Source organism: Heterocephalus glaber, unplaced genomic scaffold (assembly GCF_053883595.1).
Source record: "Heterocephalus glaber isolate CG9 unplaced genomic scaffold, H.glaber_assembly_v1.0 deba00001104, whole genome shotgun sequence".
Lineage (NCBI taxonomy): Eukaryota > Metazoa > Chordata > Mammalia > Rodentia > Bathyergidae > Heterocephalus > Heterocephalus glaber.
In genome coordinates this window covers 1,131,053-1,151,567 of record NW_028258193.1, presented here as the reverse complement: position 1 = coordinate 1,151,567, position 20,515 = coordinate 1,131,053, and the positions used below count along the sequence as shown (strand labels likewise).

The following is a 20,515-nucleotide window of genomic DNA, read 5'->3' as shown; positions in this document are numbered from 1 at the left end:
TGACAGGCTGCTGCTCCGGCCCCTCCGCCTGCTCGGAGCTCATCTCACCAGGCCATCAGAGTCGCCCACGGCAGGCAGAGGCCGGATCTTCCCCGCAGCCCCAGCTGGTGGTCAGGCCCTGGCCCCGGGCCGGGCTCCTGTTTGCTAATCTGCTGCGGGAACAGCAGGACTGCGGAGAATCCTCCGGCAGCCCTGGGTCTCGGCTCCGGAAGGTAAAGTGAGAGCCGGCTTAGAGGCCCTAGTCTGAGCCCAACAGGCTGTGCGCTACCCACGGGGTGCAGGAGGCCAGGGACAGAGCCTGGCCACGCAGGGACAGTGACCAGACAGGTGAGCCGACCCAGGGCGCTCAGGCTGGAGGACGAATCCGGCGGCACCTGTGTTCCCGACTCCACCCACACTGTTGCCTTGATGGCCCTGTGGGAAGAGCGGAGCCCGGGACGGCGGGGCATCCGCCTCCCGCCAGCCTGGGAGGGGGAGACCTGGAGGGGTGGGAGGGGCCGGGAGGGGCCGGGAGGGGCCAGGACCTCTCCACCCTCCCCTGTCTCTCTCTCCTCTGTCTCTCTCTGTCTCCCCGCGCGCGCTCTAGCTTCTCTCTCCACAGGCCGCTGCTTTCTCCGGCTGTCTGATCAGCAGCTGCGTGCGCGCCCGCGTCCACTCTTTTCCCACCGCCTCTGGTTTTCACCCAGGAGCGGCCTGGGCCGGAAGTTGGCCCCAGCCTTCAGCTCCGGTCAGTGAGGGTTCCGCTGTGTCCACCAGGGGGCGCGCACGCGGCCACCTCCCCTCACCCTTCAGGGAAGGAATTTGGAAACTGTATGGAAGAAGGAAACATAAAGGCCAAATTATACCCTGCGCTTCCGGAAGAAGTTCTGTGCGTGCTGCCTTGGCTCCAGCTGGGTTTAAAGTCGGCTCCTGGAAGCATCGATGCTCCCACAGGAAACGGCGAGGGCCCGAGGGCTGCGTGCAGTGTCTGGTCCCCGCGGTCCCTGCGCGTGTAAAATGCCCCTGTGCCAGTAGAGAACGGCTCAGGTTGAGCAGCGGCAAGGCCGGCCATCTGTAACCGCTCACACCGAGACACGTGTTCAGTCCGAGCACCCACACACGCTCACGGTGCTCAGAGCTGTCTGTCCCGCTGACTGGACACGCAGCCCAGTGCAGACGCTGGGGGAAAGTGACGTTTCAGATGACACTGCAGTGACTGGAGGCCTTGGAGCAGCGCGCACGCCCCCGTGACGGGTGCGGCCTCGCTGAGCCCCTCAGGGGAGGCAGAACGGAGGGCCTGGTGTGGAGGAGGCTTGGGGCACGGTTACCATCGCGGGAGCCTGCCTTCCCGCGCGCTCTCCCTCGGCCACGCCAGGTGCTGGGCGCTGTTTCTGGGCGCAGCCCTGACTGACTTCTCCCACCGGTGCACACGTGGGTGGGGGCGGATCAGCTGCTCTGTGACAGCCCCGCTTGCTTACAGGGCACAATACGAATCCATGGCTAGAAACGGCAAGGAGGCGTCTGCGTGCCCCTGGACACCCTTGGGGCCAGCCACAGCTCAGGACAACCCTGAGTGCACAAGAGGGCCTGGCCCCTCGCGCTGACCGCAGCGGCCAGGGGAGGCTGTGCCACCAGCTGACTGGGAAGGAGAGGCAAGCAGCGTGCAGCCAGCACAGCAGCCAGGGATGCGACCCCTGCCCCGGGAGCCTGCGTGTGTAAAGCTGTGAAGGCAAGACTAGCAGATCCCTGGCAGAAACTCGGTGCACAAAACCCAACCCATCGCCTGCCCCCTCCAGAGGCGCCTGCTGTCCACGGGCCCAGACTGTCTTACTGCAACGCGGCTGCTCATCCCTCGGCCCGCTGTGGGTGCCCAGGATTTGGATTAAAAGCAGCTCACGTTCCTCAGGAAGACAGCGTGCCCGAGGCTGGGGCTGGACTGGCCAGGCCACTGTCACGTGGAACGGACCCCGGGGGCCCATGGCTGGGGCTGCTTCTGGCCCAGCCTGACAATCAGCGTCCCCGGCCTCAGAGGTATCTGTGACAGACGTCACACATGGCTTCAGGCCCCACACTACCCTGCCTAGGACACCGCTGACAGTGAGCTTCGACTGTGCACAGGATGGGAGGGGCATCCTGCTTCAGCCTCCATAGCCTGACAGCCAGACTCTGGCATGGCTGAGGGCCGCCTCAAGGCAGTGAAAGGGGAATTTTGCCTCCATGGCTCAAGCTGGACTTACTATGGGAAATTCCCTATGTGAAAATATTTCTTTGTTCAACATGTCCAAGCCAACTTCCACATCTCAGCAACGTCTTTGTCTCTAAAGCAGTTTTGTCCTCCTGCCCAGATGCAAATGAGGTACTAACCCCCATATTTTGAATTACCCAATGAACCTGCTGCCAGTATTATATGTGAGCCAATGCCAGGTTAGATTCTGCCTGTTAATGCATAACCAAATTCTGTAACCAGGGAATGTACAGAAGAGTACCTCGCTTGCAACGCCCCTCCCAAAGGGTGTACCTAATTTGTTGAAGCTTTGGATGGGGCCAGGCTCCCACGTGTGAAGGCCGGCCTCCACTCTGCACTGTGACCCGAGACGGGCGCGGGCTCCCCACTGCCCGACCTGCCGGCCACGGACAGCAAGCGTGGGCACAGGCCGGGTCCCGGCTGCTCCTCGGCTGTGCCAAGCTTTGCAGCTCTCCAACTAGCGAGCGCTTACTGCAGGCAGGGAAGCTGCAGTGAGGCCACAGTGCTCAGAGCCCTCTGGGAGCACCTCATGCGCCCGCGTCCCCGCTGCAGGCGCGATGTTGTGACCGAGTCTGCACTCTCTGCAGCTCTCTCCGCAAGCTCCCTCCCCTCCAGTCCTGGAAGTGCAGTGCCCCAGAATCACCAGCAGGGGGCAGCGCTGCACACCGCGCAGCCCGACAGCCGCCGGGATTCTCAAAGCTCCGGACCTGAAGTTGCGCCAGGCTGAGTGGCGCCTGCCGGAGACCTAGCGCTCGTCCTGGCCCAGGACTGCACGGCGAGGAGCTGGGCTGCGGTGCGCTCAGAGTGGTGACCGCAACAAGAGGAAGCAGACAAAACCCTGGTCCCTCCGGGCACGGAGCCCGGCAGGCCCTGCGCCTGCATCTCCGACCAGCGAGGGCCCTTGCCCAGGCGGCGGGGTGCGGGGCCGGGGCTTGGTGACAGGACGTGTGCTGGACGGGGACCCCCAGGCCAGAACTCGCAGGTCCCCTTGTGAGGGGCGGTGTGGGTCCCAGGGGTGCTCTCAGCCCCACCCGCTGGGTGACCTGCGTCAGCCCCCCCCCCCCCGCCGCCGCCGCCTGGAGGAGGGCGACGGGCGGGGCCGGCCTCCCCTCCCCTCGCTGTCAGAGGCGCCACCCTGTCCCTCCCCCTCGTGAGGAGCTCCACGTCCTGCTCTCACCGACCTGGAGGTGCAGCCGCGTCACCCGGCCGGGACTCACGGGCCCCTGCAGGTCACAGCGCAGGCTGGGGACGCTGGACTGGGGGGCGGACACGGCACGGGTGACCGGGTGCCAGCCTTCCCGCTGCCGTGCAGCCCGTGGGCTAGGTCAAGGACCCGGCCTGGCTTAAGCAGTGGTCGGCAGGGGAGGACCCCGAGGAGCTGCTGAGCTCCCACCCCTCCCGCCGGGCCCGGGCAGCACTGTCCCTGGGCCTTGTCCCCTGCAGCTGCCGGGCACAGACACAGCCCTGGCTCTGGGGCTCCATCCGTGTGGGCAGCGCAGGGTCACCCACTGCAGAGCCACGTGACTTCCACACTAGCATGAGGCTGCTGCCTGCCGCCAGGATGGCCCTCGTGGCCCTGTCCCCACCTGCAGGGACAGATCCACAGTGTGAGCCTCCTGCTGGGAGTGAGGCCTGGAAATCACAGATGGGGCACACGGGGTGCTCCCCACAGCGGCAGAGAGGGGACTGAGGCAAGCAGCGTGTGGTCCGTGATTCTCACCCCTGAATGCTGTGAGGTTGCAAGGGGTGATCAGAAAACACATGACTGTTTAAATTGTAAAAATGTCACTAGGGTAAAAGACACTGCCATGAAGGCCCTCGAATTACTCCCCTGTGAACTCATCCCCCAGTCCTAGCCACTTTCCCAAGCAGCCCCTTGCTGAGTGCCTTTAGTTGTGCTGTCTGGGCTGCCTCAGTGTCCTGAGCTGACTCAAAATGTTGACTAACAAGGTCATTTTGACTTTGGGGAGGAGCCAGGAGACCCATGGTGCCCGACCCAGTGAAGAAGGTGGATGAGGACCCAGCGTTTTGTGTTCTCCAGCTGCCTTTCCACTGGGTGGTGCTCGCAGAACCTTTCATTATATTTTTGATCCCACCTCATAGACACTAACCCACACTAGGCCACCCCAGGACCTGGCCTCCACTTGGGTCTCACTGACAGGAAACGGCCCCAAGGAGAATCGCAGCCGAGCTGGGTACCAGGACCGGCCAGCTCCCTCGCAGGTGTCCTGGCTCTGCCCTCCCACTGCCTCCGGGGCATTGGCCTCCCCTGGCTGTGTCCCTTCCTGCCCCGCCTCCCCAGGCCACTGGTCCCTCCAAGGCCCATCCTGTCCATGTCCCCAGCCCGGACCCCACCGGCCTGGGGCCTGTGAGCGCATGGGATCATCCGGTGCCTCCTGAATCTGCCCTGCCTGCCTGCCGCCCCCAGGCTCCATCTCGCCGACAGCCTGGATATGGCCCTACCGCACACAGCACCTCGCTCCTCTCTGCTCGCTGCCTCAGTCAGAACCCAGCAAGGTCACCTTTGGGGTTCCCAGGGCTTTTGTGTACCCATCCTCCCCTGGAATCCAGACCCCAACGCTACACCACCCAACAGACAGGCCGAAGCCGCCTTTGGAGAGGCCAGAAAGCAGCAGGGGCAGAGGGTCGAGACAGAGGCCAAGGAGCAGCCCCAGGAGGGCAGGACAGCTGTTCTGGCCAGGGCAGAGGAGGCGCCAAGAAGGGTACAGCCAGCCCCCACCAAGGAAGCAGTGGACAGACAGACAAGCGCCCTCTTCACACAGAGGTCACGGGGTTCCTCTACCCTGTGCCCAGATGCTGCCGCCAGCGACAGGAAGTGCACGGAGCACTTGAGAGAAAGGGCGCTTGTGTGGGCACAGAGAAAGGGCTGCGCCGCTGTCCCCAGCCCAGCCAGGACAATGGGCCTCTCTGCCTGGCCACTCTGCTCCCAGAGTGGACAGAGGGCCATCTGTGAGCAGCAGGACGGAGGGGGCAAGGCTGGGGGTCTGAGCCTGGGTGACAAAAATTCTCGGAAAGAAACGGGACGTGGGGGCAGGAGAGGCACGGAAAGAAAACGGCGGGGACTGCAGGGTGGACTCACAGCCACCCGTCGTCTGTCGCAGGGGCCCTGGGCCGGCTGCTGTGGCATCTGAGTGCACACCCTGTCCTGGGTTCTGTGGCTCCCAGCCAGGGCCACCAGACTGCTCCAGCTGCCCGCGGTGGCACAGGAGGGCAGTGCGCAGATGCACAGCCGCCATGCAGCGGGCCTGTCTCACACGCAGGACGTGACCAGTGGACGAAGCCTGGCACTCGTGAGGCCGGCCACTGCCAGCATCACAGCCAGTACCTGTCCTAAGCCACACGGCTGAGCAGCAGGAGGGACCAGCCGGACCCCAGAGGGAGGGCACCTTTCTACTGGGCAGGTGGGAAGCAGGTTGCCAGGGCAACCCTCTGGGGGCACGCTGCCTGGAGCCCTGAGAACTCCACAGCCGCTCTGCTGTCCCCCAGGCCAGGAGGTCACACGGAGATGCAGGCCTGAGACCTCGCGGGCGCCTGGGACCTGGCCCTTAATTACACACGTGAGCCCACGACTGCCTGTTTCAGGGAGCTTCCAAATTAGGAAGTGGAAGCTGAAAGCATTTTAAGACTGAACTACAATGGTTAACATCAAATTTTCAGAAAACAGCCGGGGATTTAGCACAGTGGTGCTGCCGCCTGCCTCGCAAGCGCAAGGACCCGAGTTCGATCCTCCTCGGTACCAAAAAAACAAACAAATTTTCAGAAAACAAAAGGCTTTAAGTTTTCCTCACTGGTCTGTAAGCTTTTTAAGCAGCTGGGCTTCCTAACCCCACCCCCAAAGTTCAGGAAACTCAGACTTCATTGAGATGAGGAAGGAACACGGCGAAGACACCTTTATGGGAACATGTGAGCTATGGTGGTGCACACCTGAAGTCCCAGCACCCAGGAGGCTGAGGCAGGGGGGTCACACGTTTGAGCCCAGCTTGGACAACTACAGACTTCGCAAGGCCGCGTCTCAGAATAAAAGTAAGAGCTGAGAACGCAGCTCGGTGTGAAGGTCCTGGGTCCAAACTCCAGTACTGTAAACATGCACACGCACACACGCAAAGGAATCTATGGGCAAGATAAGTGTGTGGGGCCGGGAGCGTGTGTTCCGGCAGACCGTGCCCCTGGATCTGGGCATTATCGTGACAATTCTCTGCAGAGAGCCCCAGGCCTGAGGAAGCTGCCCCGTGACAGTGAGAAGTCCTTCCATGCACACAGTCCACTTTGGAGTCTCCTGCTTTTCACAAAAGCTTTCACTTCACCCAGCTTCACTGCGATGCCCACTTCTGAGCGTGAAAGCTGCGCTCATCTTCCAGGAGTGGGTGCAGAGGCATCCACCTGTGCCTCAGGAGGACATCCGTGCCTGTGGTCCTCCTACTTGCTGTCTGCCGTCCGCGTGGGCAGCTGTGTGTGTCTGTGGTGACGCTTCTCCCAGGACCCAAGTCTCAGCGGTGCTGCTTAGGGTCCCGCTGACGCCTTCTCCTGGAGTTTCATGTCCCTGCCCACAATGCAGTGCTCACGCTGCCCTCCGCCCGGTGCCCTCCCATTTGCTCCGCCAGGTCTGACGCGGCCGCTGGCAGACTTTGTCCACTTGCTCTGGGCCACGGCCCCCGTGCGGCTCACTGTCCCTTGTGGCTCAGGCACGGCCAGTTCTTCCGCAGCTGCCTGGAGCACAGGTTCACACAGCTGTGCAGATGGACAAATGTGTCCGGAGAGGGGTTTCTTGCATACAATATGCAATTCCAGTTAGGAGCCAACGCAGCAGTCTGTCCTGTGGCCCAGGCCTGCAACGCCCGCACTCTGGAAGGCTAAGGCAGGAACGTCACCAATTCTAGCTGAGCCTGGGCAGTTTAGTGATTCAGGGAGGCCCCGTCTCAAAGGAGAAAGTTCAAAAGGGCTGGAGATGTGGCTCAGTGCCAAGGCCCTGGGTTGAATCCCCTGTACTGAAAAAAGAAAAAAAATGAAACAGGAAACTTGCCAATAAGAGATTGGAGAGTTTATATGTTATAAACTACTGTTGACAGATATGGAACATTTTCACTGTTAAACTGTTGAAGATTATCCCCAAATAAGGAACTACCAGGAAAAAAACCAGATTAGACATTCAAGTTGAAGATGATCACTCAAGGGGCCAGGGATTTAGCTCAGCGGTTCGGCCACCTGCCTCGCAAGCGCAAGGTCCCAAGTTCAATCCCTGGTATAAAAAAAAAAAAAGATAATCACTCAATAAAAGATCCACACTAACAATGCTAACTGGCAGGCAGGGGAGATGTTTATAATGTCTAAGACAAGCAAAGTGAAAATGTCCAAAATCTACCAGAAACTAGGAATGAAGCAGTAGTGAAGCTAGGGCAATGTTGCACTGTGGTCACTGCAGGGCCCAGGAGGACGCCCAGCCATGCGGAGGCTCAGAGCTTCAGACTGCGGGGTGCAGTGCTGCCCGGGGTGAGGAGGGCTAGGCACTCGGTGTGCAGGGACCGTGGTGGAACCAGGTGCAGCGGGCAGCTCGGTGGCCCAGACCCCAGCAACGTCCCCGGAAAGCCACCAGTGCTGCACCAGGTTCACTGCAGGGGACCCTGGGCACGGCCCAGAGCTCTGGTGACCAAGGGCGACATCCTGTCACTGCCACGGGCTCCTGTGTTCCTCCAGCAGTGGCAGTGCTCCAAGACCTGGCCCGGGCACCAGGGAGTGTGACCAGCACAGTGGCCAGGCCCACTGTCCACCCACCAGGGGACCCTGGGCTGGGACCCGGAGCAGCCTCCAAGCTCAGCCAGGCCAGCGTCAGGCACACCCACTGGGGGCCTCGGGGCACCTGGGGACCTGAGCAGGACAGCGCAGACGGACAGCACCCTCACGAGTCACAACTCCCAGCGCCGCTCAAGCAAGCACATCCATCTTGAATGAGACAGAGCTTGGTCCAATGGAAGGGCACTGAGACACCGCCGGGCCGGGCCGGGCCGTGCATGTACCAGCTCCCCCCAGGAGCGTGACCATCATGTGCTGCAAACCTGCACTTCCAGGGCTAAAACAACCAAAAAGCACAAAACACAGATCACAGAAGACGCTCACAATACCGCGCTGACCACAAGCAGACGGGAGCAGAATGCCCGGCTTCCACATGGAGCCTCCGGAGGCTGCAAAGGGCCCATGGCAATCACCTCCTTGCTTCAGCATCTGCATTTGTGGCACAGAAGACAGGCGCAGGCTGGGGTGGTGGCTCAGCACCCACAGCACTCTGCCCAGTGCACCCTGGACCTGGGCGTGGGGCGAGCGGGTGGGACTCACCTTGCCAGGAGTTCTGGCCAGGTGCTGTCTTGTGTAAACGAGCAGGAAAGAAACGAGACACGGGAGGTGAGTGCCGGTATAACAGCTCCCAGGACTCTGCGTACCCCTGCCTGTCCTGTCTGACCCCTTCCCAACGCCCGCTGGGGACTCCCTGGCTTCGTGACCAGGGCTCCCTCGGCACAGTGTCCTACCTCAGTCACCGTTCAGCCCTGGTGACACAGGTGTGGTGAAATGCCTGAAACGTGTGCTTCACTTCTGCTGTCAGTCCCAGAGTGGAGTGAGAAATCTGCTGCCACTGTCAAGCTCCAGAGGAGTGGCCGAGTCCTCTGACCTCACACAGCCTGGCCCGCATGTCTCATCACAGAGCCATCCAGGCCCTACTGTCCCTCCACCCCAAGGGCCCTGAGCCTGGCCTCTGCAGACTGCAAGGAGCGGGTCTCAGGTGGAGGGCGGCTCTGGGTGCCAACCTGCAGGGATGGCCTCGGGCCTCGCTCCTGGGCCTCGCTCCTGGGCCTCGCTCCGGGCTGCTCTGCAGAGAGGTTCCATTTGCCGTCCTAAGCAGCACAGACCCTCCCTCCTCCCGGAGCAAGAACGGCGGACCTCTGCAGTGGCTCCCACATCTTCCACTCGGCCCGCTGATTGTCACATGACCCGGCTCCTCCCTCTGGAAGCCTCTTGTCTGGCAGCAGCCTTCAGGTTAAAGGCTGCAAAGAAAACCACTCTGACCACAGCCCTAGCCCTGGGCAGGGGAAGCACGGAGGCTTCTGCAGAAGAAAGCATGGGAAAGGACAGCAGCAGCATGGGGCCACCTTTATCGCCTAGCTCCCGAGAGGCAGACCGGAGGGGGACCCTAGCGCCAAGGGCCCGGGTCGGAGCAGCTCCGCGGCGGCCTTCACTCCGGGAACCCTGGCTGAGCAGAGCCCTGGATCACAGCTGTTCCCCAAACTGCTTGTCACAGACGCAGGGGTGGGGTCCTAAGGGGCCGAGGAGGGGGAGATGGGAGGGTCCCGAGCCAGAGGGCACCTGTGGGTGACGGACAGCCGTGACTTGGGGTGGAGTAGAGACCAGTACCACAGGGACATTCTCCGCCCGTCCGTCCACTCCTGGCCATCCCGGCCTTGTGTCCCCTTCCCCAAGGCGCCAGGCACACACAGACGGGACCTGTCGGGGTCCACGCACCCTGGCAGCAACTGGCCGGTCCCTCCTCTGTCCTGCAGACTCCGGGCAGCAGGGGGCTGAAGCCAAGGCCCCTGGGCTCCGCAGCCCCAGATTCAAGCCTGCCCCTGCCCCTGCGCCAGCCCCAGACCAGCCCGGTGACTGTGGGCCCTACCTCCTGTCACACCAGGAGACCCCGCTCTGGAGGACAGGCCCTCAGGGACACGACCCACATTCATGGGCACACAGTGGTCACACCCCGGCCCCTTTGGGACCCGCTCGCCCCTGCCCGGGGAGAGGCCTGGCACCAGCCCGCCCTCCACAGGCCGCCGCTGTCCCGGGTGGAGTGTGTCTCTGGCCCTCAAGGGTGGACACCCACCTGCAGCAAAGCCAGTGCAACACCGAGCCCAGGCGTGGCGGTGACAGCACCGAGGCTGCCTCTGCCTGGCAGCCACACTGTTCTGCTGTTCTCGCTTGCTAGGGACCAGGCCACATGGCATATGCACCCCAAAACCCAGGGCTGGAGCTCTCAGGTGCCTCCTGACCCTGCCCGGGAAGGGTGCAGTCACCTGAGGTGCCACACGCCCTGTGCTCCCGGGTTCTGAGGTCTGGCAGGCTTGCTGCTGGAGACGCTGTCCCCGAGGTTTGAGCTCCCCGACCCGCACTGCCTGGGCCAGGACCCCCGCCCCGCACAGAGCCCCCAGGGTCAGGGAAGCAAGGTGCTGTCCTCTCTCCTGCCTTGGCACCCCAGTGTCCCCCACGCCCTGGGTGGCACGTGGAGACCCCTGGCTGGGACCTCGCATCCCCACCTTGCTCCTGTCTCCCCCCGAGGTCACACCAGCATCACCAGGCCACAGGCAGCATGCACATCCCCGGCTGCCAGGGCCCCGCCGGCCAAGGGGACAGGTGGGGGCGCGTGGTGCCTGTGTGTGAGAAGCCCCGGCCACAGCCCGAGGCCCGACCATCGCTGACCCACAGGGAGACCCAGCCTGGCCCCAGGCGCACGCTCATCCCGCTCCCAGCAGCACAGGTTCCAGGAGCACAGGCGCCTTGCACACGCTTTATTTCACTCTGCACACAAGGACACACATACAAGGCTGTACAGCACTGATGCTCAGGATGTCAAAACCCAAGCATTAATAACCACAGGAACTGCACGTCAGGACGGCTGGCCTGCATGCTGCCTCGCACAGCTCCTCGGGAGTGAAGGGCCGCACGTGAGGACCGGTTGGTACTGGCTGGAGATTGACCAGGCGTCGGGGAGCGTCACTCGCACGTTAAGACACATCGAGGCTTTTACTTCAGTTCAAATCAGCCCAGCAGGACATGCCGGCAGGCTTCACCGCAGTGCGGTCCCCACCCACCCACAGATGTGGACAGAGTGTAAGGGATGTGACAGCAGAAACAGATTCAGATGCAACCGGAACATGTGCAGCTCCACTTTAACTCAAGTCATTGTCTTCCAATGAATAATAATGTTCCGGAGGAAAGGGGAAAGTTAAAAATTGGCATTTAACCTCAAAAGAAAACTTTCTGTAAGCTAAGGAAAACATCTAAATTAAACACAGCCCGAAGGGCAGTGGGCTCACATTTGCCCTAAGATGCCACAAGGGATTGTGTTCTTGAGCTATCCTGACTTCAGCTCAGCGCGAAAGACCCTCAGAGACACCCAGGTTCCACATTTTGCAGGAAGTTTTCTGAGACCAGAACTACTAAGGCAACACCAGAAATGAAGAGAAGTGGAGCAGGTGATTCATTTCTTGCTTAAATATGTGTAGCAAAACTGCTAAGTTTTAACTAAGTTGCAAATGAATTTCCTCCGGGGCTTTCGTTCTCTGAAAGGCAAAGAGAGAGGGGCCACTGCGATGCAGAAATCGGATCAACCACACTCCAGACCCGGAGAGCTAGAGAGGCGAGTCCCGGGGTAGAGCGTGGCAGCAGACAGAAATCAGGACGCACGAAGCTCCCTCCTCGGGTCCCATGGCTGACAACCCAGTCACTGCTTGTCACCTTACCGGGAAGCTCAAGCTTCAGTGACATCATAGCCTCTCCTCCGGGGAACTGTGCTTTCAGACGTTCGGAGGTGCCAGTGTGCCGGGTCGGTTTTACAAGGACTGTGGTGGTGACACACGTGGGCCGGCCTCTTGGACTGGTCGCTGCCAGGCAGTCAGGAGTGTTTGCACCCCCACTGTCCCAGCAGGGCGGGCCAGACCCAGAGCAAGCTGAGCCGGCCAGCAGGTGGCGCATCTCAGCGATGCCACCTCCCCACGCGTCCAGACCAGCACAGGGTGGATGCGGCTTTTCTGGTAGTTTGTCAAGTGCAAGCCTCGCTCCACACCCAGCGGCTGGCCCCAAAACAGAAGCAAGTCAGTTCTGTGACCTGTTAGGGCGGGCGCCTGGCTGTTGTTTTCGAAAGCCGTCACTATCTGGAAAAAGGATACACAGTATCCTACACGTTCTCACAATAGGCTGGCTGGTTGCCCATTAGTGACGATCCCTCCCTGCTCCTCAGATTCCGGGTGACAAGACCACAGCGGTCCCCGGGACTCGGGAGCCAGTTCCCCAGGAAGACCCGCTGTCTGCGGCAAAACTTTTCGGGGAAAGGACAGTGACAGGCAGCAATGCCACCTGGGCACAGTGCTGTGTGGTCAGCTCCAGCCTCTGCTCTCCTGGGGCTGCCCTTACTCGGGAGCCCGGTTTCAAGAGCGAGCATCACAGAAGGGCTCCTTGGTAAAGTCACAGTGACAGTACTTCATGGACTTAACATTTAAGGAGTGAAACTATTAGTCTGAACCCATTTCACATAGAACACTTTTAGCGTCAGTAATAAAATTCTACAGAAAAATGCACTACAATAGAAAACTCACACTTCCTGGAAACAGCATCACGGTTGCCTTTTGCTGTAAGTACTTCCACTCCCATTCTGCAGCATACTCCTGCAAAAGGCCGGCAGAGTCGGGCAATGAAGCCTGTTCCTCTTTCCGACGATGAGTGCCCGGCTTAGGAGAAGGTGGGCAGCCGAGAGGTCCCGGCTGAACCACAAATCCCACCCGGTCACGCCGGAAGCCATCTGATCACTTCTAAGCACACTTAGCGGAGACTTTCCACAACCATGAACTGCCTAAAAAGCGAAACCTCTTTCCCAATTTCTGCTGATTTGCAGACGGCAAAGCCTGCCACCAGGTTAACAGGCAAATCCCGCTCGAGTCTGAGCAATTTCACCTGTGTTCTCAGCGTGTCCTCTCAGCGAGTCCTCACCAATCAGAGCGAGAAGCGTACTGGATTTAGAACCCACACCACCGTGCCTGGTGGGGAGGCGTGTTCTGTCCTTAATCTTAGCAAACAGGAGTTTCTCCTGCACATATCTGAAGAGTAAAATGTCCTACCAAATGAGGAAACATCAACTCATTTATTTTCCATCCTTGCTCCTCCTCAAAGCAGAGTCTCCTGTCAGTTAGGGCGCCCACCTGCGAGTCACCCCGGCACCTTCCTCCCTGTGCTGCCCCCTGCCGCGCCCGCTGGGAATCCTGGGCCTAAAACCAAGCTCCCTCGTCAGAATCCCATACCCTCTAGCACACAGTTCACAAGTGGATGCAAATGTGTCTGTGCCACTTGATTTCAGGACGCCTTAACTTCCTCTGAAAAACAGCATTCCTTTCAGTGCCTCCTCCTGACTAACAGTGTGTGGAGCGGAGCGGCCGCCACCCTTCGGCAGACGTCGCTTCCTCACCACAGCCCCAAGTCCAATAGCAGGAGCATCCGGGTCCTCACCACAGCCCGCTCAGACCCGCCTCAGACAGGGCCCGCGTGTGCCCGCCAGGCTCCAGGTGCTCGGCACCACACTCACGCTGGTGACCAAGGACTTTACCACACAAGCTTGTCAGCTATCCTTCTCAAAGGTGCTGAGCCCACCAAACTTGAGCATGCAGCAGCAGCAAGAGCTTTTAACTAAATCACACAGCTCGTTAGGACCTCAGGACCTTTCGAGGCAGGGACGGTGGCCCTGAGCTAAATCCCTGGCCCTGTTACGATTTTAAACCTCAAACCAAAAGCAGAACAAAAAGCCAGAAACGTGACTGACTGCCCTGTGCACCAGGGTGGCGCGGCCGCTCGCCATGGAGTGGGGGCTCCCGGGTGCAGGTCCCGCCTCGCCTGCTCCCCACGCAGGAGAGCACCCCGCATAGGCATCCTGCGCCCCGAGTCAGGGCTGTCCGTACACATCCTGCACCTCACCTCGCAGGGCCCATTAAGCAAACGGAAGCAGAAAGGAATCCAGAAAAGGGAAATGGCGATGTTCCCAGCAGCATGGCCCAGGGTCGCCAGACCCGCGAAGCGTCTACCCCCAAAGCCGGCGTCTACACAGCAAGCCCCAGCGCCGGCAGGGCAGCCCTCCCCCGACCCCCTCTTCCCCGCCTTCCCGCCGGGACCCAGCCCTGGGCCTCTTTCTCTAGGTGGCCCCCTAGGCCGCGCCCTGCTCCCCGGGGTCCAGCTGCTCCTGCTCGGGTAGGTTGAGGACAAAAGGGACCAGCACGCCGCGCACGTCCAGGGCGCCCGCGAGGGGCTCAGGCTCGAAGCGGCCGCCGGGTTCGGCCTCGGGCTCGCCGTCGCGCGGGGGCACGAAGCGCCAGGTGCCCGCGCGGCCCACGCAGTAGATGTTGCCGTCCAAAGCGGCGCAGCGGAAGGACTGCAGGCTTGGCGCGCAGGGCTGTGGGCGCGGGGCGCACGGGCTCCACCGCTTAGCCAGGCAGTGGTAGCGCCACACGCTGACGGCCCCCTGCCCGGCCGCCCCCAGGTCGAAGCGGTAGAGGAAGCCGTCGAGGGCCACCATGTCGGCCGAGCGCTCCCGGCTGCGGCTGCACGGGCACTCGAGCCACTCGTCGCGCCGTGGGTCGTACTTGAGCAAGCGGTAGAAGAGCGAGCCGCCGGACACGTAGATCTCGCCGTTGCAGGCGGCCGCCTCGTGCGCCACAGCGAAGGCGCCCCGGGGCAGCGGTGCCACGGCGGCCCAGCGGTCGGCGCGCGGGTCGTAGCGCTCCACGCTGAGCAGGCACTCGCCGCCCACGGCGTACAGGTGGCCGTCCAGGGCCAGCAGCTGCAGCTGCGAGCGCGCCTGGCGCAGCGGGCCGACGGCGGCCCAGCGATCGGTGGCAGGGTTGTAGCGGAAGACGCGGTCCGAGGGGCGCACGCGGCCATCGGGGCCCGCGGGGAGCACGCCTCCCGCCACGAAGAGGTAGTTGTAGAGCACGCACAGGGCGCAGCCGCGCGCCGCCGCGCCCTCGGGCAGCCGCGTAAGCTCGAGCCAGCCGCCGGCCTCGGGGGCCAGGCGATAGACGGCCGCGTCCCCTCGCGCGTCCGCGTCCCCGGAAGGGCTCTGAGGGCGGCTCCCCGCGCGCTCCCCCGCAGGCCCGGGCGCCAGCGCGGCGGCCAGCAGGCGAGGCCGGCCCCCCCGCAGGCGGCGGCGAAGCAGCAGGTCGCGCTCAGCGCCCGACAGGCGCCCGAAGACGGCGGGCTCGCGGAGGACCTCCAAGTACCGGTCGCTCATGAAGCGGTAGGCGGCGTCGCGCAGCTCGGCCAGCCGCTGCCGCTTGGCCGCGCTCAGCACCTCGTAGCAGTTGTCCAGGCTCAGCTGCGGCCCCACGGCGTCGGTGGCGCGCTGCGCGGCCCCGGGCAGCTGCAGGCGGCGCGCCCCGGCCACCACCTCGGCCACGTTGTCGGGGCGCACGCCCGCCATGCGCCCTCCGTACGCGTCGGCCAGCAGCAGGCGCAGCGCCTCCGCGCTCACGCCCTGCACGCGCAGCACGTCCCGCGACGCGCGCGCACGGAAGAAGTCGCTGCGCGCGGCCAGCACTGCCTTGTGCGCGCGCAGCCGGCAGCCGCACACCTCGAGGACCAGGTCGGGCTCCCCGTGCGCGGACTCGACGCCGGGGGGCACGGGAGGGGGCTCCCCGAGCTCCTCTAGGGACTCCGCGGGCTCTTCCTGGCGCGTGCGCGGCTCGGGGGTCTCGGGCTCCTCCGGGGTCACGAGCTCTTCCGGGCGTGCAGGGTCCTCCGGGGTCGCGGGGTCTTCAGGCGACGCGGTCTCCCCCGTGGACGCAGCGCCCGCGCTGCTGGCCACCCACTGTGTCTCCACCACGCGCGAGGGCGGGCAGGCCCCGGGGTCCTGTTCAGCGGCCGCGGCGGCGCGCGACTGGGGCGGGGACTCGTCCCCAGAGCTAAAGCACAGAGACGCGCGCAGGCTGCAGGGTGTCTGTGCGGGCGACGGGGACGCAGACGCAGCGCCCTCCCCTGCGGCCGCGTCCGGCGGAGGCAGGCTGCCCTCTCCCGGCGCCCCGCGCGCGCGGTCCTCTCCTGGGTAGAGGATGCAGGGGGCTACGGAGTTCTCCATGGCCAGCCTAGTCCTGCCGCCTCCGGGTCTCGGCTTTTCACGGTTTCCTGGCAGGAGATCAGGTTTCACTTCTGTCCACACTGTTTCCTCCCCTGCTCAGCCGAGCCCTTCCCTCTCAGCCGTCCTTGGAGGAGGGCGTGCCGGGCGCTCCTGGGGTGTTGGCACAGGGCTGGCCCCATAGACTGTGCCTTGTGGAACTCATTAAGGCAAAGGTCAGTCACAGGAGGGTATCGGCTGGTCCTCTGGGCCCTCCCCACTCAGGTCCCCTGGGGAGACCCACACTGCCCCCGCCAGGTGGTGCCAGGAAGTGGTCCCTGCGAGCCTCTGCAGCCTTCCTCCTGTCGGCAGGAGCCTTCTGACTTCCCGTGTCAGGCAGCAGTGTTTCCGCACCATTCATGTCTTCTTCCTGTTTGTAGGAGAAAAAGAGATGTGAATTTGCACTGTTCCCTCGGCACGTGCTGTGGCGTCCACAGAACCTACCAATCCCCCAACCCGGGTCCCAAAGTGCGGGCGCAGTTCTGGCGGTCAGGGCCGCGGTGGGTTTTTGCTGCTGGCCAGCTTGGTCACCCGGATGTGCAGAGCTCTGGGGTGTTTCCAGGGTCCCGTCCCCTTTTCTCTCCTAACGCAGGGGACTAGGAAGGAGAGCTGGGTGCGGAGAGACACTGCCCAACGTGGCCTCTCAGACAGTAGGTGGAGCAGAACAAAACTGCTTGTTCTGTGGGCCAGGAGCAGTCAGGGGGCCGCAGCTTCCCATTGTCCGCCAGCACAGGTCAGGTGGAGTCAGGGGCTCCTTGGTGAGGCTCTGAGGCTGGGCTGTGGTCTGTTACGTGTGACAGCCTTTCGGGCTCTCCTCCCTACATCAAGCATTTGTGGGGAGGCGTGGGGCACCTCACTGCCACTGCCATGGTGAGGACCCCAGGGGCTGCAGCCCCTGTGCTTGTCCGGTGCCTCCTGGGACTTCTCTGCGAGCGTCAGAACGCGGTTGCCCGGCCACCTGGTGTTGCAGAAGAAAAGCCAACGCGGAGGCAGAGCAGCCTGTGGAACATGCTGTGCGGGCAGCGTCCAGGGGCCCTTTGCAGTCACCTGGAGCTCCGGGCTGGTGTGTGAACTCAGCTGTGACTAACCCGATGTGGCCCGTCCAGCATCAGTGGCAGGGAGCCCAAGCCCGGGACAGACAAGGATTCGAGGACGCTGTGAACCTAGGAGATGGGGTGCAGGGTGCTGGGAGCGCTGCGCTGTGGCTCACTGCGGCCAGGCCTAACTCGCCTCCTCTCTCGGACGAGGCAGGGCCCCGCGTGGAACCAGGAACTTGCATCTTGTTCGCTTCCTCCCGAGCAGGAGGCAGGGCCCCGAGGGAGGAGAACAGGCGACCAGAGGCCGTGGTGGAGCAAGGCTGAGAAGAGGGTTGGTCCTGCCGGCCCAGTCGCCAGAGAGCCATCAAGCCCGATGTGCTGCAGACCTTGGCTGCTCTCCTGGCCCGGTTACAGACCAGCCCCTTTACCTGCCCCTGTGCTTCCCTCACCTCTGCCACTACCCTGCCATTTGCGGGGAAGTCGTTTCCTCCCAGCAGGAGGGACAGCCGCACCTGGCCGCACCTATACCTTATCATATCTGTCTGTCTTGATCTCTCACCGTCGTGTCTCACTCCGGGAACCCTTCAGCCACACGGGCCGTGCCAGGTACCCTGGGCTTCAGGGCCCTCCGCCAGTGGTGTCCTCAAAGGGACAGAGCCTGAAGTGGGACGTACCTGCAAGTCTCATCGGGACACAGGACCCTTAACAGTGGGCCACTCACGCTGCTCACTCTGTTAACACGGCTTCGGGAACACCGGAGACCAGGGGCCTTAGAACTCACACAGGACCCTTTTCCTTTCTTTGATCCAGCCAGGGTCTCAGAACGTCCCTGCTCTCTCTGGCTGACGGTCGCTGGGCCACGCAGAAGCCAGCCTCGCTCATCTTGGTGGCCCACCACAGCCTGCAGGGAGCCAGCAGAGGAGCAGGCTGCAGGCTCAACCCTGGACCGCCACCCTGGACCCTGCAGACTCGGATGAGAGCTGGGGGAGTCCTCTCGGTAGCCATGTTTTCTGCTGCAATGGCCACTGGGCAGAGCTGTGTCCCAGGCTGCCGGGGGTAGATGGGAGGAAGGGCAGAGCTCAGCCACCTCCCAAACGTGCCTGCCAAGTCCCTCACCATGGCTCGCAGTGGTGTTTTTGAGGCGTGGCCCAGCAGACGTGGCTTTACCATGTCCTGTGAAGGAGGCGGAGTCCACGGCCTGGGCAAGGCCCAGCTGTGCAGTCTCCTGGTGCCGATCCGAGAGACTGGGACCATCCGCACACAATCCCCAAGCAGGGACCAGGGCCTGTCCACCATTACACAAAGCTGGCTGTGCACACACCAGTGCAGGCCCATCCCGAGATCTGCAGCGACCATGTGCTTCAGGGCCAAGCGGCCTTGGGCAGGCCTGCACTTCTAAAAGCTGCTTCCTGGTTCAGGTGCCCTGCAGAAGAGGCTGCCCACGATCTTGATGGCACCTCTCCCAGCTCTGGGGTGACTGCTCGTGATTCACCTTAACAAGACAGAGGAGCCGTGTGTCTAACCATCTTGAGGTGTGGGGGTCCAGCCTGAGCCTCCTGGACGTCCAGAAGCGAGCTCTGAACCTGCCGTGCGTCACACTGAATACTTGAAATAGCCATGCTTCTTCCTAACCCTAAGCCACAGCAGCCTGAAGAAGTTATGTAAGATTCTGCCAGGCGTGGTGGCGCACGCCTCTGTTGCCAGCACTCGGGAGCCCGGGGCAGGAGGCCAGCCTGAGCTATATAGTGAGTTCAAAGCCAGCCTGAGCTAATAACAAGACCCTGTCTCAAAAAACAAAAACAAAAAAAGTTATGGAAGATTTAAACACAGAACAATACAGCACCGCTTTCTATCAAAGAAGTTCTGGGTGTCAGCCACTCTGCTAAGACCCTGGAGAGGGAGCCAGGGACTTCCAGAGGGTTCCCCTGTTCTGCAGGTGACTCTGGGATCCGTTTTCCCAAGAGGCTCTGCCCATCCTGTGACTCAGTGACCGGCACTCCCTGGCTGATCGTGGCATTTGGGAGGATTCTCTTCCTGAGTGAGGCTCGCTGTGTCCCCAGCACACTTTCGGCGTTGGGGAGACTGGACTGCAACACAGGTGCTGCTGGAGGGGTCCTTCCTCACTGCAGTCAGCAGCTGTGAGCGCAGCAGTGATGAGATGTAACCTGAGTGGCGTTTCTCCCCACAGGACACATTTCCTCTGGGCCTCATATAAAATGCCTGAAGAAAAAAGGCTCTGTAAAGTTCCTGTTTCTCCACTCTTCATATGAGTTAAAAACAAGACTAGCGTATGATTTCCTTACATACACATTAGCTTATATATTTAATGTGGACATTAGCACATTCAAAATTAAATGCCATACTTCATTATGGTAACACCAGGTGCTAAAGATAATCTTCCTTTCAGGCAGCTGCAACAGCCTAATTCTGTCGGCAGCCTTTGGAGGCTTAGGTGAACCCTGGATGCAGGTGCTTCCAGACCAGCCCTTCCCCAGGCCCAGAATTCATGTGGCCAGTCAAGAGCCAATACATTAGGAGGTTGAGGAAGAAAAAGCAAGAAATGTGGCAAACATAAGAAAGCCTAGCCTTAGACACTTCGCGGACACTCAGGACCGATGTTTGCACGAAGACTGTGGCGGTCTGCGTTCAGCTGTGCACAAAGCGCGGTGCTGAGTTCAGCACTACCCTGGGCCCAAAGGAGGGGCTGGCGCTGCTGCCATGTGTGATGGCACGGGACGGGACCCCGGAGCCTGGAGAGGGGACCGCCACCCGGGCCCGCACCTGCCCCACTCCGGAGCCCGGAGCAAGGCTTGGGAGGACATCGGACACCGGCCAGCCAGGAGGAAGTGCGCTAGGAGGGAGTTTGCAGTTTGGAGTGACCGCCACCCAGCAAGGACCCTGCTGGTCCGGAGGACGTGCACGGCCTCTGGGGTCAAGGACAGCTCAGCAGGGAGACCCCCCACTTCCCCCAGGGTGCCTCGGGATTGTGTTGAGTGACTAAATGGGAAGTGGCGTCCCGTTTATCAGGGGACGCTGATGAGTCTTCCCCCAGCACGCGCAGCCTACGTCTCCCACCTGCTGCTCTCGAAGGGTGTTCTAAGCCCGGACGGGGGACATGACCGGTGACGCTGCTCTGCCAGGCCCCCATGTTCCTCTGTGTCACCCTCTGGGCCTGGCAGCCCCTCTGCTAGGCGGGTGCCCCCCAGCCCATCCGGAGACGCAGTGAGACAGGAGTCGCTGCCCGCTGTCTGAGCAGCCGGGGTGCTGCCTTCACCGAGTTACTGGCAGGCTCAGGAGGTCACGTGTGCTGGGAGCGCCTCACCGGAGAAG

General features: G+C 62.1%; 2 protein-coding genes across 3 annotated transcripts in view; both read right to left on the bottom strand.

Annotated features, from left to right (window-relative positions):
- The window catches only part of Myom2 (myomesin 2), a 59,998-nt gene extending 58,833 nt beyond the window's left edge, over nucleotides 1-1,165 (bottom strand). Inside the window, exon 1 of one of the 2 annotated variants that reach the window (XM_004869574.4) lies at nucleotides 846-1,165. In XM_004869574.4, the coding sequence (XP_004869631.2) occupies nucleotides 846-1,051 (206 nt within the window). In that variant the 5' untranslated portion in view covers nucleotides 1,052-1,165. The remainder of the gene's footprint in view (nucleotides 1-845) is intronic. The other variant, XM_087210073.1, reaches the window with a different exon arrangement.
- A 4,833-nt stretch (nucleotides 1,166-5,998) lies between these two features.
- Nucleotides 5,999-16,112, bottom strand: Kbtbd11 (kelch repeat and BTB domain containing 11). The gene has a single exon (XM_004869573.3). It carries the CDS (start codon nucleotides 16,110-16,112, stop codon nucleotides 14,187-14,189), a length of 1,926 nt encoding a protein of 641 aa, XP_004869630.1. The 3' UTR covers nucleotides 5,999-14,186.
- Nucleotides 16,113-20,515: the final 4,403 nt, after the last annotated feature.